The 26489-nt window shown below is 43.4% G+C and overlaps 1 protein-coding gene across 8 annotated transcripts in view; it reads right to left on the reverse strand.

Annotated features, from left to right (window-relative positions):
* pcnt (pericentrin) overlaps positions 1-26489 on the reverse strand; it is a 43567-nt gene that overhangs the window by 2034 nt on the left and 15044 nt on the right. For 6 of the 8 annotated variants that reach the window (XM_071207271.1, XM_071207272.1, XM_071207269.1 and 3 more), the window contains 35 exons: positions 26229-26475; positions 25969-26119; positions 24915-25359; positions 24603-24800; positions 24401-24472; positions 23916-24020; positions 23465-23617; positions 22704-22850; positions 20539-20699; positions 20238-20410; positions 19905-20086; positions 19208-19370; positions 18218-18460; positions 17113-17345; positions 16448-16555; positions 16157-16177; positions 15558-15794; positions 15300-15473; positions 11081-11233; positions 8586-8765; positions 7462-8481; positions 5882-6052; positions 5538-5727; positions 4808-5148; positions 4404-4506; positions 4021-4193; positions 3657-3932; positions 3336-3487; positions 2865-2994; positions 1680-2471; positions 1367-1552; positions 1027-1236; positions 417-643; positions 251-330; positions 29-170 (listed from right to left, as the gene is read on the reverse strand). In XM_071207271.1, coding sequence (XP_071063372.1) covers positions 29-170; positions 251-330; positions 417-643; positions 1027-1236; positions 1367-1552; positions 1680-2471; positions 2865-2994; positions 3336-3487; positions 3657-3932; positions 4021-4193; positions 4404-4506; positions 4808-5148; positions 5538-5727; positions 5882-6052; positions 7462-8481; positions 8586-8765; positions 11081-11233; positions 15300-15473; positions 15558-15794; positions 16157-16177; positions 16448-16555; positions 17113-17345; positions 18218-18460; positions 19208-19370; positions 19905-20086; positions 20238-20410; positions 20539-20699; positions 22704-22850; positions 23465-23617; positions 23916-24020; positions 24401-24472; positions 24603-24800; positions 24915-25359; positions 25969-26119; positions 26229-26475 — 7739 coding nt within the window. The remainder of the gene's footprint in view (positions 1-28; positions 171-250; positions 331-416; positions 644-1026; positions 1237-1366; positions 1553-1679; positions 2472-2864; positions 2995-3335; positions 3488-3656; positions 3933-4020; positions 4194-4403; positions 4507-4807; positions 5149-5537; positions 5728-5881; positions 6053-7461; positions 8482-8585; positions 8766-11080; positions 11234-15299; positions 15474-15557; positions 15795-16156; positions 16178-16447; positions 16556-17112; positions 17346-18217; positions 18461-19207; positions 19371-19904; positions 20087-20237; positions 20411-20538; positions 20700-22703; positions 22851-23464; positions 23618-23915; positions 24021-24400; positions 24473-24602; positions 24801-24914; positions 25360-25968; positions 26120-26228; positions 26476-26489) is intronic. The other 2 variants (XM_071207273.1, XM_071207270.1) reach the window with 1 other exon arrangement.

Consider the following 26489-nt stretch of genomic DNA (forward strand, 5'->3'; position numbering starts at 1 on the left):
GAATCTACAATTCAATAAGGGCCCAAACCTGTTGTGCAACCTGAAGGGGGATTTTTTGGGTGGAACGAGAGCCGACACTGTGTCTCTGTGGACGGAACTGCTGTCTCGGTTTGGTGGCGATTCAAAATGTATTCTTGGCTGGAGTTGCCTTAGAACTTCAGCTTTAGGTCCTGTAAGAGACATCGAGATTACAATTACACCCACACAGCGTGAAGGGATGCATCTCATCATAAATCTTTTTTGAGCTCACCTGGAGCATGTCCATTGACACTCCCAGAGATGGATAAGCTTTTGATCGCTTTCTGCCACTTCTTGGTTAGGAATTTCATTCTGAAAGAAATCGTCTGATCAGTTTTATCCACAGACCAGTCGTGACAAACTCTCATATCGTTACATCCTGCAACACTTCTTCTTACCTTGAGACAGCAATGACAACTCGTACAACAGCTCTAAATCGACTGCGGGGTCTGTTGTAGGAGGAGAGGGGGGGAGTCGGCCATGCCCCCATACGTGCGATGAGACACAGTGTGGCCTGCTCACACTCCTGGAATCCTCCCAACAGCAGTACGAGGTAACGTTTCTGGTACACCAGAGCTTTCCTGAAGCTCTCCGCACGCAGGTAGCGCTCATACAGACGCTGCACCTGCAAAACAATAAACACAGGTATCGTTTGAACCGTGGTCCATAAAATGTCTGGAAATAAGGAAAAAAGTTCATCTCAATTTCTCAAAATGTAATATGATGTATTTGTATGTCTTGTTAAAATCGAGTCCAGTCCCCAACATATTTAGTTCAATATAAAACAGAGAAAAGCAAGAAAACACAACAGCAGCATATTGTAGCATTTGTGCTTTAAAAAAAAAGAAGCACTTAATAGACCAATATAAATGGCAAATCTTTTTCTCTGCAACTAATTGTTAAGCCAACATATATTAAATGTTTTGATTTACTTAAGTGGGCCCCCTCTTGCTGCACCATCAACGCAGTGATAAATCTTTCATCAGCTGTCCAAGAACAGATTTGTACCTTGGTGTTGCTGATCACATCTTTGGTGGGTCTGTTTTCAGTTTCCGTGGTGACCTTGGCCAGCTCGTTCTCCGTGAGCCGCAGCTCTCGCTCCAGGAAGGTGAGTCTGTGTTTGAGGGTGGCTTTCTCCTGGCTGAGCGATGTCACGCACTCCGTCAGCTCAGAGTTCTCCTTCATCATCCTTTCCAGCAGATTCTGTGACGACGGCATCTAGGGAGTGGAAGGTACATTCATTTCACAACAGTCCAGTGAGTGTATTCCTATATATTACTAGCATCTACAAGTGATATAGTAGAGGGGTCTGTGGCTGGTTCCACTGCAGTAATAACCACGTGTGTACCTGCTGGTTGTGTTGTGCGCTGCCTGTCTGGAAGTCACTCTGGAGATGCTGTGAAGATGCAGCGATGTTATGCTGCCTCAGCCTCTGAGCAGACATTTCTTTCTCCTCTCTTTCCAGCTCTACCAGAGTGTGCTGCAGCTCCTGCATGCGCTGCTGGTCCTGTTGCCTCAACATCTCCAGCTCACACTAAAGTAAGAAATGTTTAGAAAAGGAGCATGTGTGTGAGGAACGAAAATTATCTTAAACGTATCGAAAAAGTAGAATTACATTTGTCAAAGTGGTGAGTATAGTTAAGAAGTGTATTATATTTTACCAGTTTGTCATTGGTCCTCTCTTGCCGTCTCTCCCTCTCCATCTGCTCCTGCCTCCCCTTCCTCCTCTCTCTCTCCCACTGCTCCTCCCTCTCCCTCTCTTTGTCCTTTATCAGGTGCAGTTTCTCCTTCAGCTCGGTCAGTTCCACCCCTTGCTGTGTGCTGCGCGCTCGCTCCATCTCTAAAGCACAGCAGGTTTCCTGTTTCTGCTCCTTTAGAGTCTCCACAGCGACACGTTGTTGGATGGCGGCCTCCTTCTCCCTCTGCAGCTCCGCCCTCCTCGCCCTGTCCTCCTCTTCCCATTTGCTCCTGCTCTGCAGAAGCTCAGCCCTCAGTTTGTTCATCACAGCTGCAAGCTCCTCCCCCTGCCTTCGCTCCTGCTCCAGCTGGGCGCGCATGTCGGAGATGAACTTCCTGTCTCTGGTGGCATCGGCCTCGTGTCTCCGGCTGAGCTCATCCACCTGCCTGGAGTAACGTTCTCTCTCTTCGTCCACCTTCCTGTGAGCTTCTGCGAGCGTGGAGTGGATTTCTGCGAGGCGAGACTCTGCTTCGGCCAGAAGGCGCTCCAGACGAGTCTTGTCTTGCAGTTTGAGCTCTTTCTGGTTAGCAGAGAGTTGCCGTTCGTCTCCTAGCTCCTTCTGAGTGTCGTCAAGGCGTTTCTCCAGCAGCTCACTGCGGGACTGTTCAATCTGGAGCTCCCGTCTCAGGTTGCTGCAGGCCACTCTCTCCTGCTCCACCAGACCCTTTAGAGCCATGACCTCTGACCTCTGCTGCTCAGAGGATACATGCAGAGCCTGCAGAGGAAAGGGGGGGGGGTCATCCGTCAGAGTTTCAAAAGGGAAAGTTGAAGAGCACTCTGCATTCTTCACTTTGTTTGATCTTTTGAACTCAGTAAAATCGTTTATACACTGCCATTAATAAAACTAAACCCTACCAACAATATTTCCACATTAAAATGATCGCAGCATCCAGAAAATAATCATTGTTGAGTTTTCTTAAATGGTACCAAGAACATGGCAAAAAATAAACTGGAAATAACAGCATGAAAATATAATATATAAATGATAACAGTAATAGACAGACACTCACAATGGTGTTTAAGACATGATGATGTTGAACCAATGATACAGATGTTCTAACTAAGAACATGTTATATTAAGTAGGCATGTTTTTGGTCCTCGTCTCACCTCTCTCCTTTCCTCCTTCTCTCTGTCCTTGCGCTGACTCAGAGCTCGCTCCTGCTCCAGCTGTTGTTGAAGCTCCTGGACTCTGACCTGCTCCCTTCTCAAGGCTTCCTCACCCTCTGCTACAGCCACCCTGAAGAGACAAAAAGCACAATTCAAACCTTACTTTTCACCACTTTCTGTAATATAACATCCAAGTGTGACAGAAACATGACGAACCAAGTGAAAGTTTATACTAACACGCATGTTCATTTCTACAACAAGGGAGGTAAGCCATTTAAATCTTGCCCCGCACTCACTGGTTTAAAATATTTATTTGGATAAAATCTATATTGATACAGATATCAAATAAACACGAGTTGGTTGCGTCCCGCTTGTGACAAATTGCTGAATTCACACATCATGATTGACAATATATAGAGTATTCTGTTATGTGTAGGATAGGATACTTGTGGAGAAACATTTTAAATATACCTGACTGACTGCATTTTGTTCTTGTGCTCTTGCTGAGTGTCATGAGCACACTTCAGTTGTTTCTGACTCTCCTCCAACTCGGCCCTCAGTTGGGATTCAACCTGTCCATCAACCCGATCTCCGTGCCAGTCACCTTCCACTCTGTGGTCAGTCTGAAGGAGGAAGAAGAACATGATCAGCACCAAGACCATGTATCTGCATTTGATTTCAAGACATCACTTTAAACATGTTTTTTGTAGATTCAAAGCTTCTTTGAAATACCTTTTTAAAAAGATAGACATTTGGTACATTCCTAGCATCTTTAAAACAACAGAAACTCACTTGTGTGGGTCTCTGTGCCATACGACATAGCAGCTCTCTGAGAGCGACCACGGTCTCCTGCAGCGCCCTCTTCTCCTGCTGCCAGCCCATGGGGGGGATGGAGGACGGATTGTCCCGCCGGTCCAGTACAATAGAGCCACCTTCAGAATGATGCTCTGTGTGACTCAATGCAAAGGCTCTTAAGTCCGAGACGTGAGGGTATGTTGAGGAAGTGGCACGACGCTTGGACAAAGTGAGAATCCTGCAGCTTTCTTGATACACCTTCTTCAGCAGACACTGTAGGGAGTTGGAAACAGAAACTGAGTGAAATCTTACCACCACACTGTCAAATGATTAGTCACTGAAAAGTGTATTTAAATCCTACCTGCAGCTCAGGGGACAACAGCTCATCGCTGTAGCTCATACTGCCTGCAGCACTATCTGTGTTTACTGTGGGGTTCATTCCTCGGCAGCGGAGATACTCAAGAAACTGAGCATCAAGCCTCTCAGTCTGCTCCAGCTCCACCTTCAGCCTCGCACCCAACTCTGAACTCACATCTGGAGCACAAGAGAAAGGAAGACAGTAGCTGAAAAATCTCGGACATGAAAAAAAAAATGTAAGATCTACAAACGCCGAAGAAAGACCAAAATATAAAAATAATACTTATATGCAACTAACAAGTATTATTTGAAGCCTGATATAAAGACATTATTTTGCGCCATAAAGCTGCATTTTTATCCAATTACAATGTCAAAATAAATACTCACTGCTACCATATCCATCACTGGCCCATTCTGGTGCCGACAAAGAGGAGGTGGAACCAAGAGGAGATGATGGTGTTGTCATGTCAAGATCTTCCAACTCGCGCATCTAAGATAAGAATTACAAAAAATATATATATTTAAAACAAAATCAAACAAATACCTAAAAACATCTGAACCAATAAAAGACTTAAATGCCCCCAAATGGTGGCATGTATCTATTCTGTTCTTGTGCATATCATATATTCTGTTGACATGCATATAGACTTTTTGCACTACTTTTTATTATATATGTTGCATTGTTGGAGGAGCTCCGGTCAGAAGAATTTCAATGCCATTTCTACACTGTAGCTTTGTGCATATGACAATTAAACATTTTAATCTTTGTACGCAAGAGTAAGATCACAAACTTTGTCAGTGTCCAGGGAGTCGAGCATGGAGAAGTTGTCGTTGACGGACACGGAGCCGGAGATTGGAGAGCGGGAACTCTGCGTGACCGGCTCCGGTGTGATGGTCCTGGAGCGTGGAGACTCCATCACGACTCTGGGAGAGGTCTTGGCGTGGTGGAGGTCCAGGCCGGTGCTGTTCAGAGCGCTGAACTCAGACAGACGGGAGCCGATAGCAGAGGCGCGGAAACGCTCTGGAATTCTGTCTTCGGAGCATTCGAGTCTCCTTAAAACCTCCGGAGAGCTCAGAGAGACGTCATCACGAGAGACGCTCACAAGGTCCTCAAAGGCTCTGTGAGAAATATCTAACAAAAAGGAAGAAAATAAAGACAATCAATATAACATTAGGTTGATATTTAATAAGACAGAGGGAAAAAAAAGCAATATATTTTTACATTCCAGATGCTGGAAAATACATATTTTGGCAATTTTTGCTTGATTAGTGACTTGAAGTTACATCAAAAATAGTGTGCGATTCAATTTCTAACCAATTTGACAACTCAAAAGGTAAACTCTTCTTTAAATTCTAAGATCACGCAATGTTAGTTATTGATTTCCATCCTTTAATTCAGTAAAAGTGAAACATATTTACATTCATAGTGCAATAAAACTACGATCAAGCTCAAATAAACATAATAACTTCCACCATTGGTGTTTATGTGCCATGAAAAATGTGTCATCATTCATTACTCACCCTTCTGTGTGTGTCCTCGTTGGTGAGGGAGTGTGTCCTGCTGGTCACAGTGTTGTCTGAGTTGCTGTAGTTCCCTTTGCTGATAGGCCAGTTCCTCTTCCTGAACAGCCAGGTCTTCCTGAAGAGCCCGAAGCTGCGCCTTCAGCCGCTGGTTATCAGTCTCAAGGTTAAGCAGGGCGCGGTCTTTAGTCTGACACAGAAATAAGGTACATCAAAATACAGCCGTCAATACAGCTTACTATACTCAAGCAATTGCTGCGTACTTGGAGTAGATCCATACAGAAATAAGACATTAAATCATGCTTAAAGCTTATATTTTGTACTAAAATGTCAAATATTCCCACCTGTCCTTCCTCATGTAGTTTCTCCGCCCTCTCTGTGCTGGTACTCAGACCCTGTTTCACCTCAGTAAGCTCCGCCTTCAGAGCCTGATGCTCCGCCCTCAGTCTGGCGAGCTCAGCCTCCCTCTGTCTCAAAGCAGCATCTGCTTTAGCCAGAGTAACCTCAGCATGGGTCTGAGACAAAGATAAACATTCTTATTAGCAGCAACATAATGCCTTTCATAGACTCTTATTGATAAAAACACTGCAGCTACATGCCATCTTTGAACTTTAATCGTTAGGTTTTTCCTGGAAGAACTACCGTTTACATAAGAGCAACAACCGATAACCTGCAATGTAATGTAAAGGGCTTTTTAACGATTACCACCTGTCCGTGCTATTTTACATCTACTGCTAGATACCCCTTTAGCACACTATGACAATACATTTGCTACAAAGTACAAACGCAAAGAAACTCAGAAATCAGATCAGACGGCAAAGACATGCAGCAGCCCAACACATTTAATGCCGCCTCCATTCTTTTACAATCGACCACAACTTCTCCTTACCAAATCCTGCAAAGTCAGAACGTAAAGAAATAAAAAATAAAGTGCATCAGAGCTTTAAAAAACAGCTAGTAAATATTTCCCCTTCTACTTCCTCAATTTAAAGTCACTTCCTACGTGTTTGTAAGAGTCTGCAGTCTGAGCAGCGACGCTGTGATGTGACGTGTTACGGCAGTTAAATACAACCAGATGTGGGCTCGCCTGCAGATGCTAGCACAGCTGTAAGCTAGCATTAAGAACGGCAGCAAGATATTTGCTCTCCGGACTTAGCGCTTGTTGAAACAGGTCCACAAAGTTAAGTGAATGGCTTAACTTAGACACTGTTCAAACATGGAGCACAGGCTGGAGGAAAATACTTGTTCTGGTTGATTGGTGATTATAGATTTGGTTATTTATAGACTATATGTGACCTGTTCTATCGAAATCAGTCGCATTGACCCGAAGACACATTTTGACTTGTATTAACTGCTGGAAAGAGGAGATTCCTAGCTTTCCAATGACATCCGGATTGTTTTTGAACTCCAAACATTAAGCAAAATATATCACATTACATGATGACTATCACCGAGTCATCATGTTGAGAAAAAGGCCTTCAAAGTTTCCTCTTCTCTGGAATCCATCGATCTGATTGGTTATTAGCGGAGCAAATGATCAAAAGAGGATCACTGGTCTGGGGGAAGCTCTCGTGTGTGTGTGTGTGTGTGTGTGTGTGTGTGTGTGTGTGTGTGTGTGTGTGTGTGTGTGTGTGTGTGTGTGTGTGTGTGTGTGTTATTTTAATGGATTTTGTTTATATAATTATTATTATTATCATTATCATCAATATATTTTGTATAATGTCATATTTTGTAATTAGGAAGAGGTGTTTTATATATACACATAAGGCAATAAATGTAAAAAATAAAGTAAATCAAAACATGTTTACCAAAAAAGAAGCTATGCAAGTCACAAGGAGGATGCATCACGTTACCATTCATCTTTAGATTTGCCTCAATGCATTTAACACTAAGAACATCCCAGTTGAACTTGTATCTGACTCACCAGCACCTCCTTCTGAGCCTCTTCCTGACTGGCTTCCCTCTCATTGAGCTGGACCGTCAGCTCCTGGATACAGGCTCTCATGGAAGTCGCTTCCTGTCTGAGATTTTCTATTTCCTCCTGCAGTTTCCCCTCCCTCCTCCTCAGTGTCTCGCGCTCAGCAGACAGCTCTCCCTTCACAGTCTTGAGGGTTTTAATCTTTATCCTTTCCTCATCAACCAGTTCCTCCATGTCGACCAGCTCGGCTCTCATCTCCTGGACTTGTCTCTCGAGAGTGAGGCTGGTTTCTCGGAGGACTTCCGTTTCCATTTCCATCTCCTGCTCCTTTGTTTTTAGAGTGTCCATCTCGGTCACCCTCTCCTGTTCTTTCTTTTGGACTTCAGCAATCAGAGAGTTGAGATGGAGGTTCTTGTCACGCAGGGTGCTCATCTCTTGGTTCTGAACTTTGTCATTTACCTCTTCAGATAGTTTCCTCTCCTCTGCATCCCCTTCTTTCTGGGCTTTGACTTCATCCAGCTCAGCTTCTTTGAGGGTGAGGACACTTTGGAGTTTATCGGCCTTCTCCCTCTCTGCGGTCAGCCTCTTTCCGAACTCCTCCCCGTGTCCTCTGTACTCTTCCTCCTGAGTGAGCAGTAATCTCTCCAGTCCCTCTTTCTCTGCCGCCGCCGCCTCCAGCTGACTCTGCAGGGTCTTGAAGCGCGATCGCAGGGAATGAGAGGAGGCAGAGTAACTCAGGCTGAGCTCCTGCTTCAGGCTGTTCGCCCCCCCCCTCCTCGCCTGTTCTTGGACGGTGTAGTTGTCAGGTTCGGGGCTGGGAGCCGGTGAGGGATTGATGCTGTCCCCATCCTGAGAATCACTCACTTCATGCAGGTTCGGGCCTAATGTGGCGAGTTCTGCCTGCAGAGTGCTGATGACCTCATGAAGGCGCTCCACTTCTTCCTGTGTGTCCTGACGCACTCTCATGACCTCAGACTGAAGGTGTTCAACCTGTGAGCGCAGATCCTCCAGCTCAGCCTCCAAAGCCTGTGTGTCAGAAAAAGAACAATTCATCAGACAAGTGCATTCTTCTCATCAACTAGGGGAGCTGCCATGCTGTCTTTATGCATTCTGTGTGAATGTATTCTGACCTTGTTGTCCTCGGTGTTGTCCAACTCCTGTTCCAGTCTTTGGATCTCAGCGTTGAGGTGGTCGATCTCCTGATTTTTCTCCTCGATTAATGCTGAGGGGAAATTCTCCTCCTCTGGTTCCTCAGCTTCGCTCTGCTCCTCTCTCTCCTCATTGAGTATGGCGAGAGCAGAAACATTTTCCTGCAAGCAGAGTTGTAACTACCAGTTTAGTTCAGGGTATATGCAGGAATCCTGAAGTCAAATTGAATACCTTTTTTCCAATGGAAAGGGTCAAAGGTTAAAACTGGAAGTGGAGATGAGGTCTTAAAATGTATGGAAAGTTTCCATACATTTTAAGACCTCATCGCCACTTCGAGTTCTAACCGGTTACATTGGCGACACACTTTACTATATACAGTATTGATTGTCCTTCCTCCTTATCTTCCAACCATTTGGACACAAACTTGCATTTCCCCAAAACGATGTTTAACAACCGGCGTAAACGGACCTTCGCGCACTATCAAGCAGTGAGCGTGCGATGTCATGTTCAGATGACGTCAAATCCAACGGGATGACATAAATAAACTACAAACTGTAGAACACAACCTCTTTGGACAATTCATATACTTATTGAAAACAAGCTACAAAATGTAATACCTTGGAAAATGCCGTTTAATACTTTTTAATAGCCTTAACTTTCGCTAAATTGATCAACTTTTAATACTTTTTAAGACCCCGCGGACACCCTGTAGTTATAAGTTATACCAGGGGTACTTAAATACAAATCTTAAAAGGTCCAACATTTTTTTTTTCAATAAGACAAAGGTCCGTTTATTACGGTCATTCAAACTTTTAAACAATTGCAACAAGATTCTTAACACAAGGTTGGAAAAATAAAAATTATCTGTATGCAGCAGTTTTCATTGTTATTGTGTCTGTGCTTTATCCCTCAGAGTCGCAGTGTAAGAGCTGCACAGTTATGAATAAAGGCAGCTGCACCCTCTTTCATTCAGCATTCCCATTATTGCTTTATAAATGTCTTGGCCCCCCCCTTGTGTGTCCACTGAGGTTCGTCAGGCCCAACACATCTTCAACAAACTCCCCCTTTGCCTCATCATAAAAACTCACAAACACCAGCAACAGAGCATTGTCAGTGGACTCATCCACAGCTAAGGAAATGCACTGTGCATTTTCTATTCCATCACAAAGCTGATGAATCAAATAACCAGCCAGTATTTATGTTCTTCTGGTTGCTGTGGAATCTGAGAGGGGGATTTGCTTGATTTGACCTGTTATTTCCTCTTTTTGTTTGCCTTCAACGTGGTCTCCATCACTTCAGTCATGCATTCTTTTATACTTCAGTTCTTATCCAGTGGAAAGTCCTTACCTACTGGCCTAGTTAAATCAAAGTGGTTACTTTTTTTTGGCTGGGCAGTGTAGTTTTACACACCGTCTTATTTGACTTTCTCAGGACTTAAAACTGTTTTTTGGGGGCAGACCCCCTCAAAGAAAAAAATATATTTACACACCTAAGGTCATCATCTTAACAGTTTTGTATGCTCATCCGTGAGCAGAGCATCAAGTTGACATGTCTATTGCAGCTGAATGCGGCGATTACCATCTTGTTCAGCAAAACTCCTCACAAACATATTAAGATCAACAGCTTTAGTGCGTTTTGATTCAATGCTGAGTACAGCCAAACTTGACAGTCTCTTCTCTGTCATTGTAGACCGCAAATACCTCATTCCTTCAGTACTTGTGTCCGAATGCTTCTCGTTTTGCGCCGTTCAAATGAAATCACCGCCAATCATATTTCCACGCTCCCGCCAGGGCCGGGGTTACAAGATGTGCATCTTGTGCTGCATTCACTTGCACTCGGACATTAGAGACTTTCTCTCATAAATGTCCGATGAGCCACAACTTTTCTTTCAAACCACTGGGGTGGCAAGGCCTATTTTTAGGGTGGCAGTTGCCACCCCATGCAACCCCGGTAAGTGAAACTAGGCTACTAGTAGGCGACTAGCTACAGTACAGATGCAACTAGATGAGCTGTTAACTCTCACTCTGACTTTTTTTTTTTTAACACACACACATTTTTCCCACCCGCATTCCGCGAAGACCCGCCCTACTGTGCCTCTGATTCGCAGACTGTTGGTGGTGGGAAAAAACGCTGACGGGATACTGAATGTGAATGGACCAAAGCGTTGACAGACACACACAGACAGTGGAACAGTCGTACATGCAGAGCGCTGTTTGCAGTGGACATAGCGGAGAATTTTGACTCGTTGCGTTGTCTCGCAGATAACACAGATAATACATATGAAAAGTATAATTAGCTGAGAGTCCAGAGACAGTTGTGGTTCGGTACGGATCTGGACCGGAGTCCGGACTTTGAAGATGCCTGGGTTATACGTTTTGGGTTGTCATTTCTCGAGTCTCTTTCTTATAGACAGAATAAAAAGTATAGGAAAAGCATTTAATTTAGCCAATGTTATAGAATACCAAAAAGCACTTACCTTTAGCGCATCAATCTGTTCTTGGAGCTCATTAACATGATCTGCATTCTGATTGGTCAGTTGCTCCAGCTGTAGAGCGAGGTGTTTTAGTTCAACCTCTTTGAGGCCCAATTCACTCTGCAGAGTCTCCAGTTGGCCAACCACGGCCTCAACCTAAAACACATAACATGACTTATTAGTGAAAGACATATTTTAGGATTACAAAACAAACCAGTCTGGTTTCAAGGCAGGTCACTCCACAGAAACTGCTCTCCTTGCTGTCTCTGAGGAACTGCAGACTGCCAAAGCAGCATCCCTCTCCTCTGTCATCATCCTGTTGGACCTGTCTGCTGCATTCGACACGGTGAATCATCAGCTCCTCCTTCGCACTCTCCAAGAACTTGGAGTTTCAGGCTCTGCACTTTCCCTCCTCACCTCATACCTCAAAGACCGCACCTACAGGATAACTTGGAGAGGGTAGGAGTCCGACCCTTGTCAATTATCTACAGGGGTCCCTCAGGGCTCTGCTCTTCGTCCCCTCCTCTTCTCCTTGTACACAAACTCGCTCGGATCTGTCATTAGCCCGCATGGTTTTTCATACCACTGCTACGCTGACGACACCCAATTAATTCTGTCCTTTCCCCGCTCAGAGACCCAGGTCGTCGCACGCATCTCTGCTTGTCTAGCTGACATCTCTCAGTGGATGTCTGCTCATCACCTCAAGCTCAACCTTGACAAAACTGAACTGCTTTTCCTTCCGGGAAAAGATTGTCCCACTCTTGACCTGACTATCAACATCGGCACCTCTGTTGTTTCCCCGACTCAGACTGCAAGGAATCTGGGTGTGATCCTAGATAACAAACTGTCCTTCACTGCAAACATCGCTGGTACAACCCGCTGCTGCAGATACACGCTCTACAACATCAGGAGGATACGTCCCGTCTCGTCACCTCACGCCTAGACTACTGCAACTCCCTCCTGGCTGGTCTACCTGCATGTGCCATCCGACCTCTGCAGCTCATCCAGAATGCAGCGGCTCGTCTGGTCTTCAACCTTCCAAAATGTTCCCACACCACGCCGCTCCTCCGCTCACTTCCGGTAACTGCTAGAATCCACTTCAAGACAATGGTACTTGCGTACCATGCTGCGAATGGATCTGGCCCTTCCTACATCCAGGACATGGTTAAACTGTACACCCCAGCGCGTGCTCTACATCAGCCAAACGACTCGCTGCACCCTCGCTGCGAGGGGGACCCAAGTTCCCATCAGCAAAAACACGTGGGTTTGCTATCCTGGCTCCAAAATGGTGGAATGAGCTCCCCATTGACATCAGGACAGCAGAAAGCCTGCACATCTTCCGGCGCAGACCGAAAACTCATCTCTTTCGACTCCACTTCGAGCGATAGAATTAACAAAGAACTGCTAACAGAGCACTTATATACTAATAAAAAGGACTGGTTTATCTATAGCCAGTTGAGTAGCACTTGAAATGTTTGGCTCTATGAAACCTGATGTACTTATATGATTCTGTTTTCTTCAAGGTTGTGTCTTCCTGGTCAAATGTACTTCTTGTCAGTCGCTTTTAGGGTTGGGTACCGAGAACCGGTTCCGGTTCGGAACCGGTTCCAACATTTCGATTCCAACGGCATCATTTAGAAATGTGAATTTCGGTTCCGCTTTTCTATGCCTGAGGAAATGTTTCTCGCCGCTCTCCGTAGCCTACTGTATGACTGCGGCGGGGCGGGAAATGTAGCGTTGTACTAGGGCTGAACGATTAATCGATTTTAAATCGAAATCGCGATTTGAAATGATGCGATTATCAAATCGCAAAGCCTGCGATTTTTTTTAACAATTTTTTTTTTACAATTTTTTTTTTTTCTTTTCCTTTTCTTTTCTTCTTGTGTGTCAGTCATCCACACCAATCAGAAGTGCTGTGCTCCACATGTACCAGCCATTGTTAATCAATCAGAAGTGGCCCATGATAGAAGGTGATAGACTGATTGATCCAATCACCTGCCAAGTGTTTTTGAAAGTGCCTGTCCTTTCCAAATGGCTTCCAATGGAGCTTTCCTAGATGGTTTGGTGAAACAAACCATCTGAGTCAGGTTAGTGATGCTCCATCACATGTTTTACATTTATTACAGGGTGAATCTTAAACTGAAGCTTGACTTTAAAGCAACCCAACGGAAGTTTCATGTAAGTTTAGTTCTTTCACTCGTAGCTCGGGCTGCTAGAGACTGGAGTACGTTGATACGACCTTCCTAGCCGGAGTTATGGCCGCATTTTACAATAAACTTCCGTTGGGTCGCTTAAAAACAAATATCGCAATTCGAATCGCAATCGCAATATTTGTCAGAAAAATCGCAATTAGATTTTTTCCCAAAATCGCGCAGCCCTACGTTGTACCTACACTTCCTACAGCGTAACCTGAGACCAGGGCCGGCCCGTAGCACTGGCATTATAGATGTTCGCCTAGGGCGCCAGATCTGTGGAGGCGCTGCGCTGACAGCTCTGGGAGGGAACAAATGTTTTGACCGTTGGTGCTCATCCTAATTTTCAGCCTTGATGTAACAACATTCATAATTAAGTAAATGTAACACCCTTTTTCACCCCGGTTACACGTTTCATTCGCCCTGTACGATGGGCGCTGCAAGTGATGAAAATGGGGGATGTTGGCTTATCTGACAACCGCAGCTCACAGACAAAGTGCGAGGGAGCGAGGGAGAAAGGGAGGGTGCACTGGAACCGGCGCTGTTGTTATTAGCATCTGGTGCTCGCTGCTCTAACGGAAGAAGAAGATGTTTCTACAATGATGTGGAGGAGAGTCCTCTCCAGTCAGACTGAGGCTGATAACTACAGCTCAGTGAGGTAAAGTGTTTAGATAGTTCACTTTAGTCTAAGTTATCTCAGTGGGTCTCAAACGTTTTGATCACAATTTATGTAAACACATATTTCCAAGGCACTCCTTTATAATTATTGGGATAAAACAGGTTTGAAATCATTCCAATGTATACTATAGGACAGTAAACCAGACATATCGTTTTAAACTGGAGATAAAAAAATATGCATAAATAAAATAGTAAAATTTGAATGAACAACAAACATAAAATACGTTACATGTATTTGTTATTGGCTATGGGTTATTGGTTATGCTCACATACTTATTTTATTATTCAATTGTAAACCGATCTTTTTCATATGGGTGTTTATGTACCCCCTAAATCTAGTCTCCAGTAATTCTGCTTAAAGTGCACCAGATTGAAGCATTTTGCTTTAAAATGTTCAAACATTTCTTCCTGATATGCCTGAGAAGGCAGATATGCTTGTTTTTCTCAACAAGAACTTAATCATTTTTTTTACCCTGCCACTCAAAGAATCGGAATTGAGAACCGTTAAGAACCGGAATCGAAAAGTAGAATCGGAATCGTGGAAATTCAAACGATACCCAACCCTAGTCGCTTTGGATAAAAGCGTCAGCTAAATGTAATGTAATGTAATTAACAATGCACTGCTCATAAAGGCTTATTTTTAAGACATCATATTTAAAGAGCAACTTGCAGGTTAGAGACCCCAGTGAATAAATGTGTAGGAAAATGATGTATACAATAGATTTTCAAAAAAATATACATAAATATACACTACAGTGACATATGGCGTTGTTTTTGTAAGACATACAATTTCTTTTAAAAAAACACCACCCGCGTGTGACGTCACATCAGGGAGAGCGGCCGGTCTAACGTATTAATAAACATGGTTCACAATGCTAGTTTTGACACAGACGAGGTTGAAAATGTATATTCGTATGCATATGGCGGTGCAACCTGCACAAACACAATAGCTCACCATGATTACAAATTGTGAAATTCAATGTAAAATTACCAGCTCACTAAAAATTACCAGCTCACTAAATCACAACTGCTCAAACCAACTACTACCGTGAATTGGGCAGAGAAGGAGTCCGAGAAAAGTTGCTCCCCTATGTGACGTAATATGACACATAAAAATAAAATTCCTGCCCTTATGTCCCGTAAAACATATGAAATCCTGCAAGTTGCTCTTTAAGTTAACGGCAAATAGTTTTCAGCAGTGGGTTAGAAATATTGAGCTGCATATACTCAACGATGGATCAAGGCTGCATCCATACCTGTTTGTACCAACACTGAACCTAATTGTAATCAACAGCTACTACTCATTAGCCCAAATCAACCAAACACCAGCTGTGGGTAAAAGTCTTACAGACCTCTTGCTCTTTGCTCCGTAGGCTCTGCTGAGCGAGGTCCAGCGCGTCGCTAAGCTCCTGGGTGGGTTCACGCTGGTTGTCATGGTAACAGTGTCTCGTCTCATCCACTTTAGACTGCAGGGCCGAGATTTGTAGCCTGTTGGACAGCTGCTGCTGCTCCAGTGCCTGCTTATCCTGTCAAAAGTGAGAGAACATTTGTGAGAAAATAAACACTCATGTGCACTGTGGTATGAACATGTAGATGTTCAATTGCCTTACCTGCGAGAGCTCCTGTTCTCTCAGCTTCGATCTGTGGAGCTCTTGTTCCAGTTGACTGATGGATCGTTTACCCTCGGCGTCGTTGAGCAGGGCTTGCTCCAGCTCTCTGATTCGCCCAGCTAGCTTGTCTATCTCCTCGTTGCACTCTGCGAGATCCCGCTGGGCCTGCTGATTGGCTGCGATCAATGAGTCATGGTCCTCTGTCTTGTCTTTGATGATAGCTTGTAGACTCTCCACCTGCAGAGACATGGAGGACCACATTATGTAGGACATGTTTCTGGGTATTAAGAAAAGTAAGAAACAAGATGTGCCGATGTATAAGCCATTCATTCCAGATATGCAACGACGGGTATCCAACATTGAAATTAGGCCATTCCAGATAGCAGTGGCATGAAGTGAAAGACAAATGAAGTGCAAAACAGAAACAAATGAAGTGCAAAACAGAAGCAAACGAATATGAAACATTGCCAAGATTAAATGCAGATGAAAATATGATAAGAAAGAATTAATCTATGGATGATAGCACAGAAATAATGATGGACGATACACACCATGCACTAGAGGAGCTAAGAGGAGTATGCTACGGTTAGATTTCATACCTGCAGAACCAAGTCCTGAAACTACAGCAATCCGTTCAGCACAGGGATAAACACATGGCAAAAGTCAGGCTCGTTGCAAACAAACAATGCAGTCATCACTTCAACCTCTCTAAAACACAACTACATTTCAGTTTAGAGGTTTGTAATCCTATAACCAACGCATCAGCAGTATTAGACACTCTTTTAAAAAAACAGCAAAAACGCACTTCAAATGCAAAATCTTAGAAACAGAAGCATTTCGAATTATATATTATCCTGCAGATGTTATATACTTGCTATAATGGGCCTCACCCTGTGTCCCTTATTATCCACGCTGGCGGTCTGTCTGAGCTGGGCCTCCAGGCTTCGGATCTCCTGCTGGAACTCGTCTCTCTCGTGTTCACGCTCCACAGCCTGCTCCTATATGCACAGGAACAAACGATGTGAAAGGCTGTCCGCTACATTAAACAGCAACATGGGAAATTGCCTGCGACACTCAAATAACACTAAAAAAGAAAGTGAAGCGAGAATGCAATATATGTAGGGCTGCTCAATTAAATCGTATTTTAAAATCGCGATTACGGCTTGCAACGATTACAAAAATAACGTAATCGAAATAAAACGATTATTTTTTTTATTATTACTTTTTTTTTTAAATATCTTATCTTTTTTTTGGGTTTTTCATTTGAATTATACTTAAAGTTCAGGGTAATCAACTGTTAAAAACATATTGTTTTTACACATTTTTTTACTCCAATAAATGGATATTTTCAAAGTCAATGAACAATCGCATTTAATAATCGCAATTACAATTATTGACCCAAATAATGGAGATTATGATTTTTGCCATAATCGAGCAGCCCTACAATATAGGGCTGCAAATTAAAGAGAAAACGAAGGAGCAGATTTATGAAGAATAACACTTTACTGTACATTAAAAAAGGGTGCTACAAATATATTCCATTGTAAAATCGAACCTCAATAAACTGCCTGTCGTGTTTCAGTTGTTTCTCCAGAGCCTGGACGCGCTGGTTGAGGTCCTCGTTGTGGGTCTTGTGGTGCTGCTCTGTCTCCAGGTCCTGCGTTTCCTTCTCCTCCAGATCCCTCTCCAGGGCCCTGAGGCGCAGCGACAGAGATTTGTGGTCTTTCTCGGCCTGCCGCTGCAAGTCCAGCCGATCCTGGGTCAAACGCTCCGTCTCTGCAAGAAGAGCTTGAAAGAACAAAGAGGAAGGTTAGAGGTATTGTTTGAATGCAAATACATACACAGAGGGGGGTTTAAAAAAGCTTGCAAGACATTCGGAGTTAAATAAATACTAGTATTACTGTGCAGTTCCTCATGGAAAGGCACGGAATGCTCGGAGCTAAAACCTGGTTGAAGAGGTAAAATAACACTGCACTCAAAAACCTTTGCTACTAGCTACTGGCAATGGCAGTGCTACAAACAGCAACCTCACACAGCACTGCAAACATACTGCATATTCATCCCAACCCCCTCAGCACACACACACACACACACACACACACACACACACACACACACACACACACACACACACACACACACACACACACACACACACACACACCACACACACACACACACACACACCACACACACACACACACACACACACACACACACACACACACACACACACACACACACACACACACACACACACACACACACACACACACCACACACACACACACACACACACACACACACACACACACACACACACACACACACACACACCACACACACACACACACACACACACAACACACACACACACACACACACACACACACACACACACACACACACACACACACACACACACACACACACACACACACACACACACACACACACACACACACACACACACACACACACACACACACACACACACACACACACACAAACCTGCGTCAGGATCTAAATTGAGCCAATGGCCTACGGAGAGAAGACACATCTGAGCACAGACATTATTATAAGTGTGTGGTCAAGCTCACAAAAGGGGTCATGTAACATTTTAGCAGACTGACATATGATTGTGCGTCGACTCCGCTCACCTTTCTCCCTCTCCCCCAGTCCGGCGGAGAGATGCTCCTTCTGGCGCAGGAGGAGCGAGTGCTCCTCGCTGAGCTCCTGGTGCTTCAGTCTGAGTCCGTCCAGCTCCGCGGTGAGGCCCTGCATCTGGTGCAGCTTCACCTTCAGGTCCTCCAGCTCCTCCACCAGTCTCTCCTCTTGCACCTCCTTCTGCTGCAGAGACTCCTCCAGCAATGCTTTCTCAGCCACATAGCCCTCCAATAACCCTGAACACATGCGACGCCATATCGTTACATAAGCTTCTGTGCAAGTGGTGCCATTAGAGCATGGGCGGAAAAAGAAGAGCAGGCATGGGGAGTAACGGAATACATGGAAGAGCGTTGCATAATTAGGATAGAAAAGGAAATGACTGGATTTGGTGCAGTTCAGAAAGAAAGTCTTAATCAGGTTGCAGATAAATAAGGTAAAAAGGGGGATTCATTGCAGGTTGATATTAAAAAAAAGTTTTAAAATAAAGAATGCTGCTTTGCACATACGCACTCGTGGTCTAATTATTTCACTGATCTGAAATGTTCCCTTGTTTTTTTGTATATAAAACAGAACAGGGACAAATTTACACATCTTCCGGCGCAAACTAAAAACTAATCTCTTTCGACTCCACTTCGAGCAATAGAATTACTAACAGAGCACTTATATACTAATAAAGGGCTGGCTTATCTAAAACCAGTTGAGTAGCACTTGAAATGTTTTAGCTCTATGAAACCTGATGTACTTATATGATTCTGTTTTCTTCAAGGTTGTATCTTCTTGGTCGAATGCACTTATTGTAAGTCGCTTTGGATAAAAGCTTCAGCTAAATGCAATGTAATGTAATTATAAGTATTTGAAACACTTCTTTAGGGTTACCCTCCCGACCCTACAGAGCAGCGGGGCGTGGCAACAGTCAGTGGATTAACTTCTGGCAGTATAAGAGAAGTTAAGTGAATCAGAGCCAATGAGGATGTGGTGCTCACCCTCTGTCTTGTGGTACTCCAGCTGGAGTTCACTCTTCAGCTTGGCCTCCTGATCCAGCTGCTCCAGAAGAATCTTGTGCTGCACGAGGAGTTGAGCGGAGTCTTCCCTACCTTGAGAGAACTTCTCCTCCAGAGAGTGGTGGAAACCATGAGTCTGCTCCAACTACAGAAGAGTGAGAAACCCATGGTTATTAAAGGGTTAAATAGAGAATAAAGTAGATTGCTGAATGTGACTAATGGCTTCGGGCCTTGTATATTACACATGTCTTTTATTTTGAAAAAAGTTCCCCCTCCCGTTCTTTCTGTTACTCCTGATTATGTTCACCTGGTGCCCTGTGTTGTCTCCCCCCCCCCCCACCTGTGTCTAATTGCTCCCCCCCCCCACCTGTGTCTAATTGCTCCCCCCCCCACCTGTGTCTAATTGCTCCCCACCTGTGTCTAATTGCTGATTAGTGGGTGTGTATTTAGGCTCCGTGTTTCCTGTTTGATGAAGGCTGGTAGTGTGGGTGAGATCCTTGTGGCTGGTGACTGTGATCACCTGGGCAGCAATATTGAGGCTGTGTATCCTGTACCACAGCGATGAATAAATGCCCACACCGGGTTATATTTGAATTCTCTGCCTCTGCCTCCTTGCTTGGTCGGGCCGCTCAACGGTCAGCTTCACACTGAGATATCAGTTGGTTCACGCATCCTGTACCTGTTTGTTGGCGTGGTTGAGCAGATCCAGTAGCGTGTCCACAGTGTGACGCAGTCTGCTGCAGGCGTTCAGAGCGGCCTCCTCTCCCCCAGGGTTGATCTGAGTATCTGAAACCAGCAGGCTCTCACAGAGCAGGTGGGTCAGCTCCATGTCCTGTGAAGACATGTCTGCAACCGAGATACCTATACAAATAATAAGTTAAAATTAAATGGTTTGCCTTGATTTAAATTTTTTACAAATGAAGTACGCCATACAGAGAGCAGACTGAGCCAAAAGAACAACTGTTCGCTGCATCGTCAGAGCATAACGAACCTGAATGAGAAACCAACAGACCTGATTCTTGTGCATCTTCGTTGCCTGTTGAGCTCCTCTGATGGGACCCGTGCTCTGATGTTTTGGCTCTGGCACAGATCTTTTGTCCAATCATGTCTTCTGTTGCAATGGTGCTGCGAATCATCTCAATCAGCACCTTCTTTAGCTTTTCGTTAGCCTGGTTCAGTTTACGTCTGGAGGGACATAAGTGAGCAAGACAGAAATTAAGGAAAGTATTTTCACAATTGAATTTAAGTTAAACATTTAACTGAAAAACCTACAAACACCAGGTAATATTAACTGATGGCTGGTGATTGGTTACCTCTCCTCTTTACCAGCCTGCAGATCGTCAGTGAGCATCTTGAGCAGGTTGCCTCCCTCCTGAGTCTCTCGCTGCCTTCGTTGGAGCAGAGTGTCCAAAGTTTCCATCTCTGAACGTTTCCCCTCCAACTCTCCCTGCAGACAGCCAACCTCGGCTCGCAGCTGGAAAACAGACACAGAGTGCTATGATAGGTAGAGCTCAGAAATATAGACATGTTCAAAAATGACTTTACTAATGTTTTTTATTTTGTTGAGTTATGTACTTGCATTACACCAAATTTGAACAACAATTATCAAACCTTTAATACTGGTTACGTCCCATTTTATTTCCGTATACCCTTTGAGCATTTGTCAGCATTGTGGTTTTCTAGCCGAAGCTGTCAAATGGACTTCCTATCCAGTTTTAAAAGAGAAATGTTTACAAACAAAATTATGACAATTAACTATTTTTGAACTTAAAAAAACATACTACATTTTTGGATTTGTCTGAGCAGTTGAACAAACGTTAGCAGCAGCTAAACTGCATTCGAGTAACACCGATTCCTAATGTGAAACTGCTGTATTGACGGTTTTTACTGGTTTAAATGACTGGGTCTGTTTGTTTCTTACGTTATCAGGAAAACGAGAAGAGAAAACTACCGACCAGCCTCAGAGATACATTGATTTTAACATAAATCTGCTCGATTGAGGGGTTTTTTACCGGTTGAAATCACCCAATCCACTTCATCTGGAAACAACAACCAGCATCAGTAACAAAAAAAGATTAAATATTTGCTCGATAAAACAAAGTCACCCTCCTTTAATACCAGCTTAAAGCATCCACAGAAGAGCGTTTATCAGAGTTTTCTTCCCCCTCTGAAGTAAAATGTTCTTACCTTCCTTTCCACGACACCTTATTGTCCCTCCTTTCACAAAGTCTTCCCTCTCTTTTACCCTCTACCTCCCGCTCTCTCCTATCAAACACGTCTCATGCAGCCACCTGCCTCAACAAAACAATGTTGTTGCCCTGACAACAAGACCCTCCCAATCTGCTACTCTTTGCTAACCTCATGGGGGCTGAGTGTGTGTTTTAATATCTCACTATCACAGGGCCAAGCCAGGAAGGTGCCATGGAAACAAATGTAAACATACATCAGCCACTTTGATGTATTATAGATTTATTTGTAGAAGTAGAAAGAAAAAAAAGGTAGGAGACTGCATAAATGCACACAATTATTTAAGAAGTAATTCATAATTCAGTCCCAACGGGGATTTTGGAAGTAGTAATTGAGGTTTTGGGAGGTACAGCTACTAACTTATTAGTAACTCAGGGGATATATGACAATAATTGAACGTTTTAGGCATGCTTCAAGTCTCCACAACAACCACAATTAATCTTGACTCCAATTAGTTTTGAGCAGCATTGTCAGATTGAACAAAAATATGTTTGTTTTTTTTAAAAAGGGTTAGGAGAGAGACCTAAATACATATTAATGCAGGATGTAACTTGAGTGCACACATAACTCTAACTAAAGTCCAAGTGAAAGCATATTATTACCTGCAGAGGATGCAACAAATGTTTTTTATGTGATCATTAATTATTGTCTCTAAAAATATTTTCTTGATTTGTCCACCCACAGTCCAAAACCATGACAATAGATACTATTACATCAAATATTGAAAGCAGCAAATCTCCACATTTGAGACGAAAATAAGAAATTTATAATTTCCCCCCCCCCCCTAAAAAGGTCAACTAATGGAAAACACAAAATAATGATTTGCTACTGCGTGCTTCGACCACAGAAGACTACGAAGCACGCACAAACACACACACACAGGATTAGTGTCATAATTCATTGTAATGATAATCTCTTTAACAAAATGTAATCTATGCTAGGAAAATCTGGCCTATGTATGCTATGCTTTAGATAGTAGTGGAATTAGGAGTGAAGAGAGAATACTGCTGCTATTTTCTGTTTCCAAGTCAATATCAATTCTTATTAATTTAATTGAATTCGTAATTTGAGCCTCGACACCTCAGAAACAACACAGGCCTGTCTAGTCTTGCCCCAAGTAAAGTGAAGCTATCCCCTAAATCAAGCTTTCAATTAACACAAAGAACATCATGTAAAACCTGTTCAAACAAATTAGTGTGTGTGTGCGTGCGTGAGTGCGTGCGTGCAGTACCTGGGCCACCACAGTGTCCAGCTGCTGCAGTTGGATGGTGAGTTGGCTCATTTTGTCGGTGTAGCTGCGCTCCTTCTCCTCCTGTTCAGATGTGAAGCTCCTCTTCAGGTCTTCAAGCCTCGCCTCCTTCTGCTCTTCAAACTCCGTCTTCAAACAAAGCAGTGATGTTGGAACATCAATTAAAATATGCAGATCACCATCCTAAAAAGCTGCAGTATTGTGGAGGTTTATTTATTCCACAGCTAAAGAGATCCCTGGTCATGTCTCACTGACTAATGGCGGACTACTGGCTTGCACATATCGGATGGTCAAATGCCAAATATCTGAACAAAATATATACCTTAAGCCTTAAAACCTTCTGCATCAGAGGATAACAAGCTTAGATCCATCCCACTGTTCAGATGGCAGCAACACAAACACACTCCCAGATTCAGAGAACAGAGACAGACGGACAAGAACACTTCTACATGTATGATGATGGTGGGATTATGTGGAAACTGGGTTTGAATAAAGCTCCAGTGGGACATAGTCCAACAGGAAGATCCCACACACACGCACTACAGCTCACAATAATCCAGATGTATTACATCATGTTTCACAGTCAAAGTCAAATAAATAATATGAAATAAAATAGGAATGCAATATTTTTTTACATAAGGTTAATTATCATATATGCAGGCCACATGGTTTCCAAAAAGGTGTGAAATATAAAAAAAATACACATCAAAAACATCTCGTTTTTTTGGCATTTTATCTTTCACCTTCAGCCGATTAATCCTGTCCTGCAGTCTCTCCTCTGATTGGACTTTGAGGAGCTCCACTTCTTCCAGGAAGTGCTGCCGTTGCCTTGACGATTCTTCTTCTAGCTCGCGGCGACATGCCTCCAATTCCCGCGCAGAGACCCCCCTCAAATCCTACATTAGAAACACATCATGTTTTGGTTTAATGTTTTGGTTTAATATGCAGTTTAAAATGTTCAGATTCAGTGCTTCTCAGAAAGAAATCCCAATAACCTCTGTTCCTATAAAAAGACAATTATGAAGGATGAACAATAATTCTGTGTAATCCCTTCTCTAATGGGCAGCAAGAGCCAGAGCTCTAATGATAAATATTAAAAACAGCTGGCCGGCCAGGATTAATGGTAATTGATGTAAAAGACAGATTCACAGACACAACGAGGTACTGTTACCCTCACTAATGCTTGGCTTTTACCTGGAGCTGGAGCTGCTGCTGTGCGAGGAGCTGCTCTTTGTCGGCTGTGCAGGTTTGTGAGAGCTCCTGAAGAGCAAGGCTGTGCTGTTGCTCAACTTCTAAAACCTGAGAGACACGGGATGTTAAGAACATTTGAATCTTGTTGACCAAAAATAAGCAATAAATCAGAGATGTCAGGACTAAAAAATATATATACACATTTTATCACATAATAAGATCATATCATAAATACATGCCAAATTAAACAGTGCACAGAAGGCAACATGTTCTCCAAAGTTACCATATGAATGGTTTGCTGACAAGCAATGTAACAATTAAAAAGCTTTTCTTTCAGTTCATCGCAGTGCTCCTTCAGTATAAAATGCACCAGGGCTTCATTACAAACTCATGGAGAACAATGAGAGCAAAACAGCACGACTGAACTGTTTTCATTAAATATTCTCTGTCTTGCTCAGCTAAAAACAAGGAGGAGCTATGGTAAGCACCTGCTTCTTAAGGGTCTCCAGTGCTTTGCAGTGGTCAGTATCCAAGGCCTCTTTCTGAGCAGTTAGCTCAGTCTGAAAGAACAAATTGTGACAAAAACATGTTGAGAAAGTTGTCAATACGTGCATTCTTCTCTTTTAATGAAATCATTTCACGTTATAGCAGATGTTAGCAAGGGCTCGACCAACCCTCTTCAGTTCTCACCTTGTGCACGTGGCTGAGCTCCACTGCCATGGCACTAAACTTCTCTATGTGCAGCTGAGCCAGCTCTTTCCTCAGCTCCTCCCTGATGGACAGCTGCTCCGATGCGTGGCGCTCCAAGACCTGCCTGTGTTCTGACTTCTGGAGATTCAGGCCTCGGCAATGTCTTTCTTCAAGTTGTATTATTTCATCACGCAGTGCCTAAGATTAGAAGAAAATGGCATTCAAAAAAAGTACTCAAAACTGAAAAAGACCCTTAAATGGCAGTATTGAATTATAACACAAGGCTTAACATTACAGATTCTGTGTCCTTACTTGTACTTCCTTAAGGTATGTGGACTCCAAAGTATCCATATTACCCAGCATCCTCATTTCAAGCTCATCCTTCTCTTCCTGGTGTTTGCGTGTCAACTCTGCTTCTGAAGCCTCCAGCTGAGCCTGATTGGTCTCCTTCAAAACGCCCTCCAGACTTTCAATGTCTGCCTTACGTTTGGAATCGAGGGCGGCTTCCAAGGCGACAAGCTCAGCGCTGTGTTTGGATTTGAGCTCAGCGGCCGTAGCAGTAAGCTGATCTCTGTGGCTGGCACTGAGTGAGTCTAGTTGTGCTTTGTGTTTGGCATCGAGTGTGTCCCTCTCTTTGTTCAGCAGTGCTGCCCTCTCATGTTCCAGCTCAGATTGATGTTTGCTCTTCAGCTCTGCCAGAGACGCTTCATATTTTTGGGCCAAACTCTGCTCCAACGCTGCCTTTTCCCCATGGAGCCTAAACCGAGACAAAATAACAAAAAAAAAAAAGAAGCATTTCCCATGGGTCATGAAGATGAAACTGGACTGAGGGGAGTTTGATATAAAAGAAAAACACACCATTCACCAGTGACTTGTTGATTTCAATCCGTTTCAGAATATACATTTTTTGTAAAAAAGAAAATCATCAAGGAAACTTTATCTTTATTTTCTTTCATTAGTCATAGTTAGTTAAAAAATAGAATAATAAATCGATCCTTTAATTGTTTGTCAAATGTGAGATTAGCCGTTTTATTGGAAATTGAATATTTTTCGACTGTTGGTCACAAATGCATACCAAGTGGAAGATTGAATTTGAACTAAAGTAAAACATATTAATAATATAAGTCACAACAAAATTGTATTGCTGATTTAATGCATTTAATTTAAATGCCAAATGAGTAGTAGTTGCAGAACTAATAACCTATCTACACCTCTTCAGATTTTTCTTGTTTTTTCTTTGAAAATCCAACCATACGATAGGATAAACATCTATAAAACAAATCTTATTTAATACAGCAATTCAAATCTGACTCATGTGTCAAGGTCTAACCACTAAGACGCGATCCAGAGCCCCAGTGAAGCTCACCTCTCTTGGGCTTGGTGCAGCCGCTCTTCTCCCTGCTCCTGGAGGCGGGCAGTGAGCTCCTTGACTTCTGTTGCCATGCAGCTCTTTGCCCTTTGCAGCTCACCGTCGTACTGGGCCTCCAGTCTCTGCCGCACTATCAAGACCTGTGGGCCTAAAAGAGAACACACAACATGTTACAAGATGATGAAGAACCACACCTTAAATTCATTATATTTTTTCAGAAACTTATGACTCATGTGAGTTTTGAAAATGTGTCTTACTTTCATCATTGTCCAGAGCAGCCTGTAGAGTTTTTAACCTCTCCTTCTCCTCATGAAGTTCTTTTTCAAGGCGTGTCCTCTCGCTCTCCATCTCTCTGTCCAGCTCTGACCTCAGTGCAGAGAGCTCGGCTTGGTGCTTCTCTTGGAGTTCTTCTCTCCACCTCTTCCTCTCCTCCTGCACATCCTCCCTCTCCTGTTTCAGAGCTTCCTCCAGATGGACGAGCTCACCAGCAAACTCCTGTTTCAGCTGTAAGAGTTGGC

This window comes from Pseudochaenichthys georgianus, chromosome 22 (genome assembly GCF_902827115.2).
Source record: "Pseudochaenichthys georgianus chromosome 22, fPseGeo1.2, whole genome shotgun sequence".
Classification (NCBI taxonomy): Eukaryota; Metazoa; Chordata; class Actinopteri; order Perciformes; family Channichthyidae; genus Pseudochaenichthys; species Pseudochaenichthys georgianus.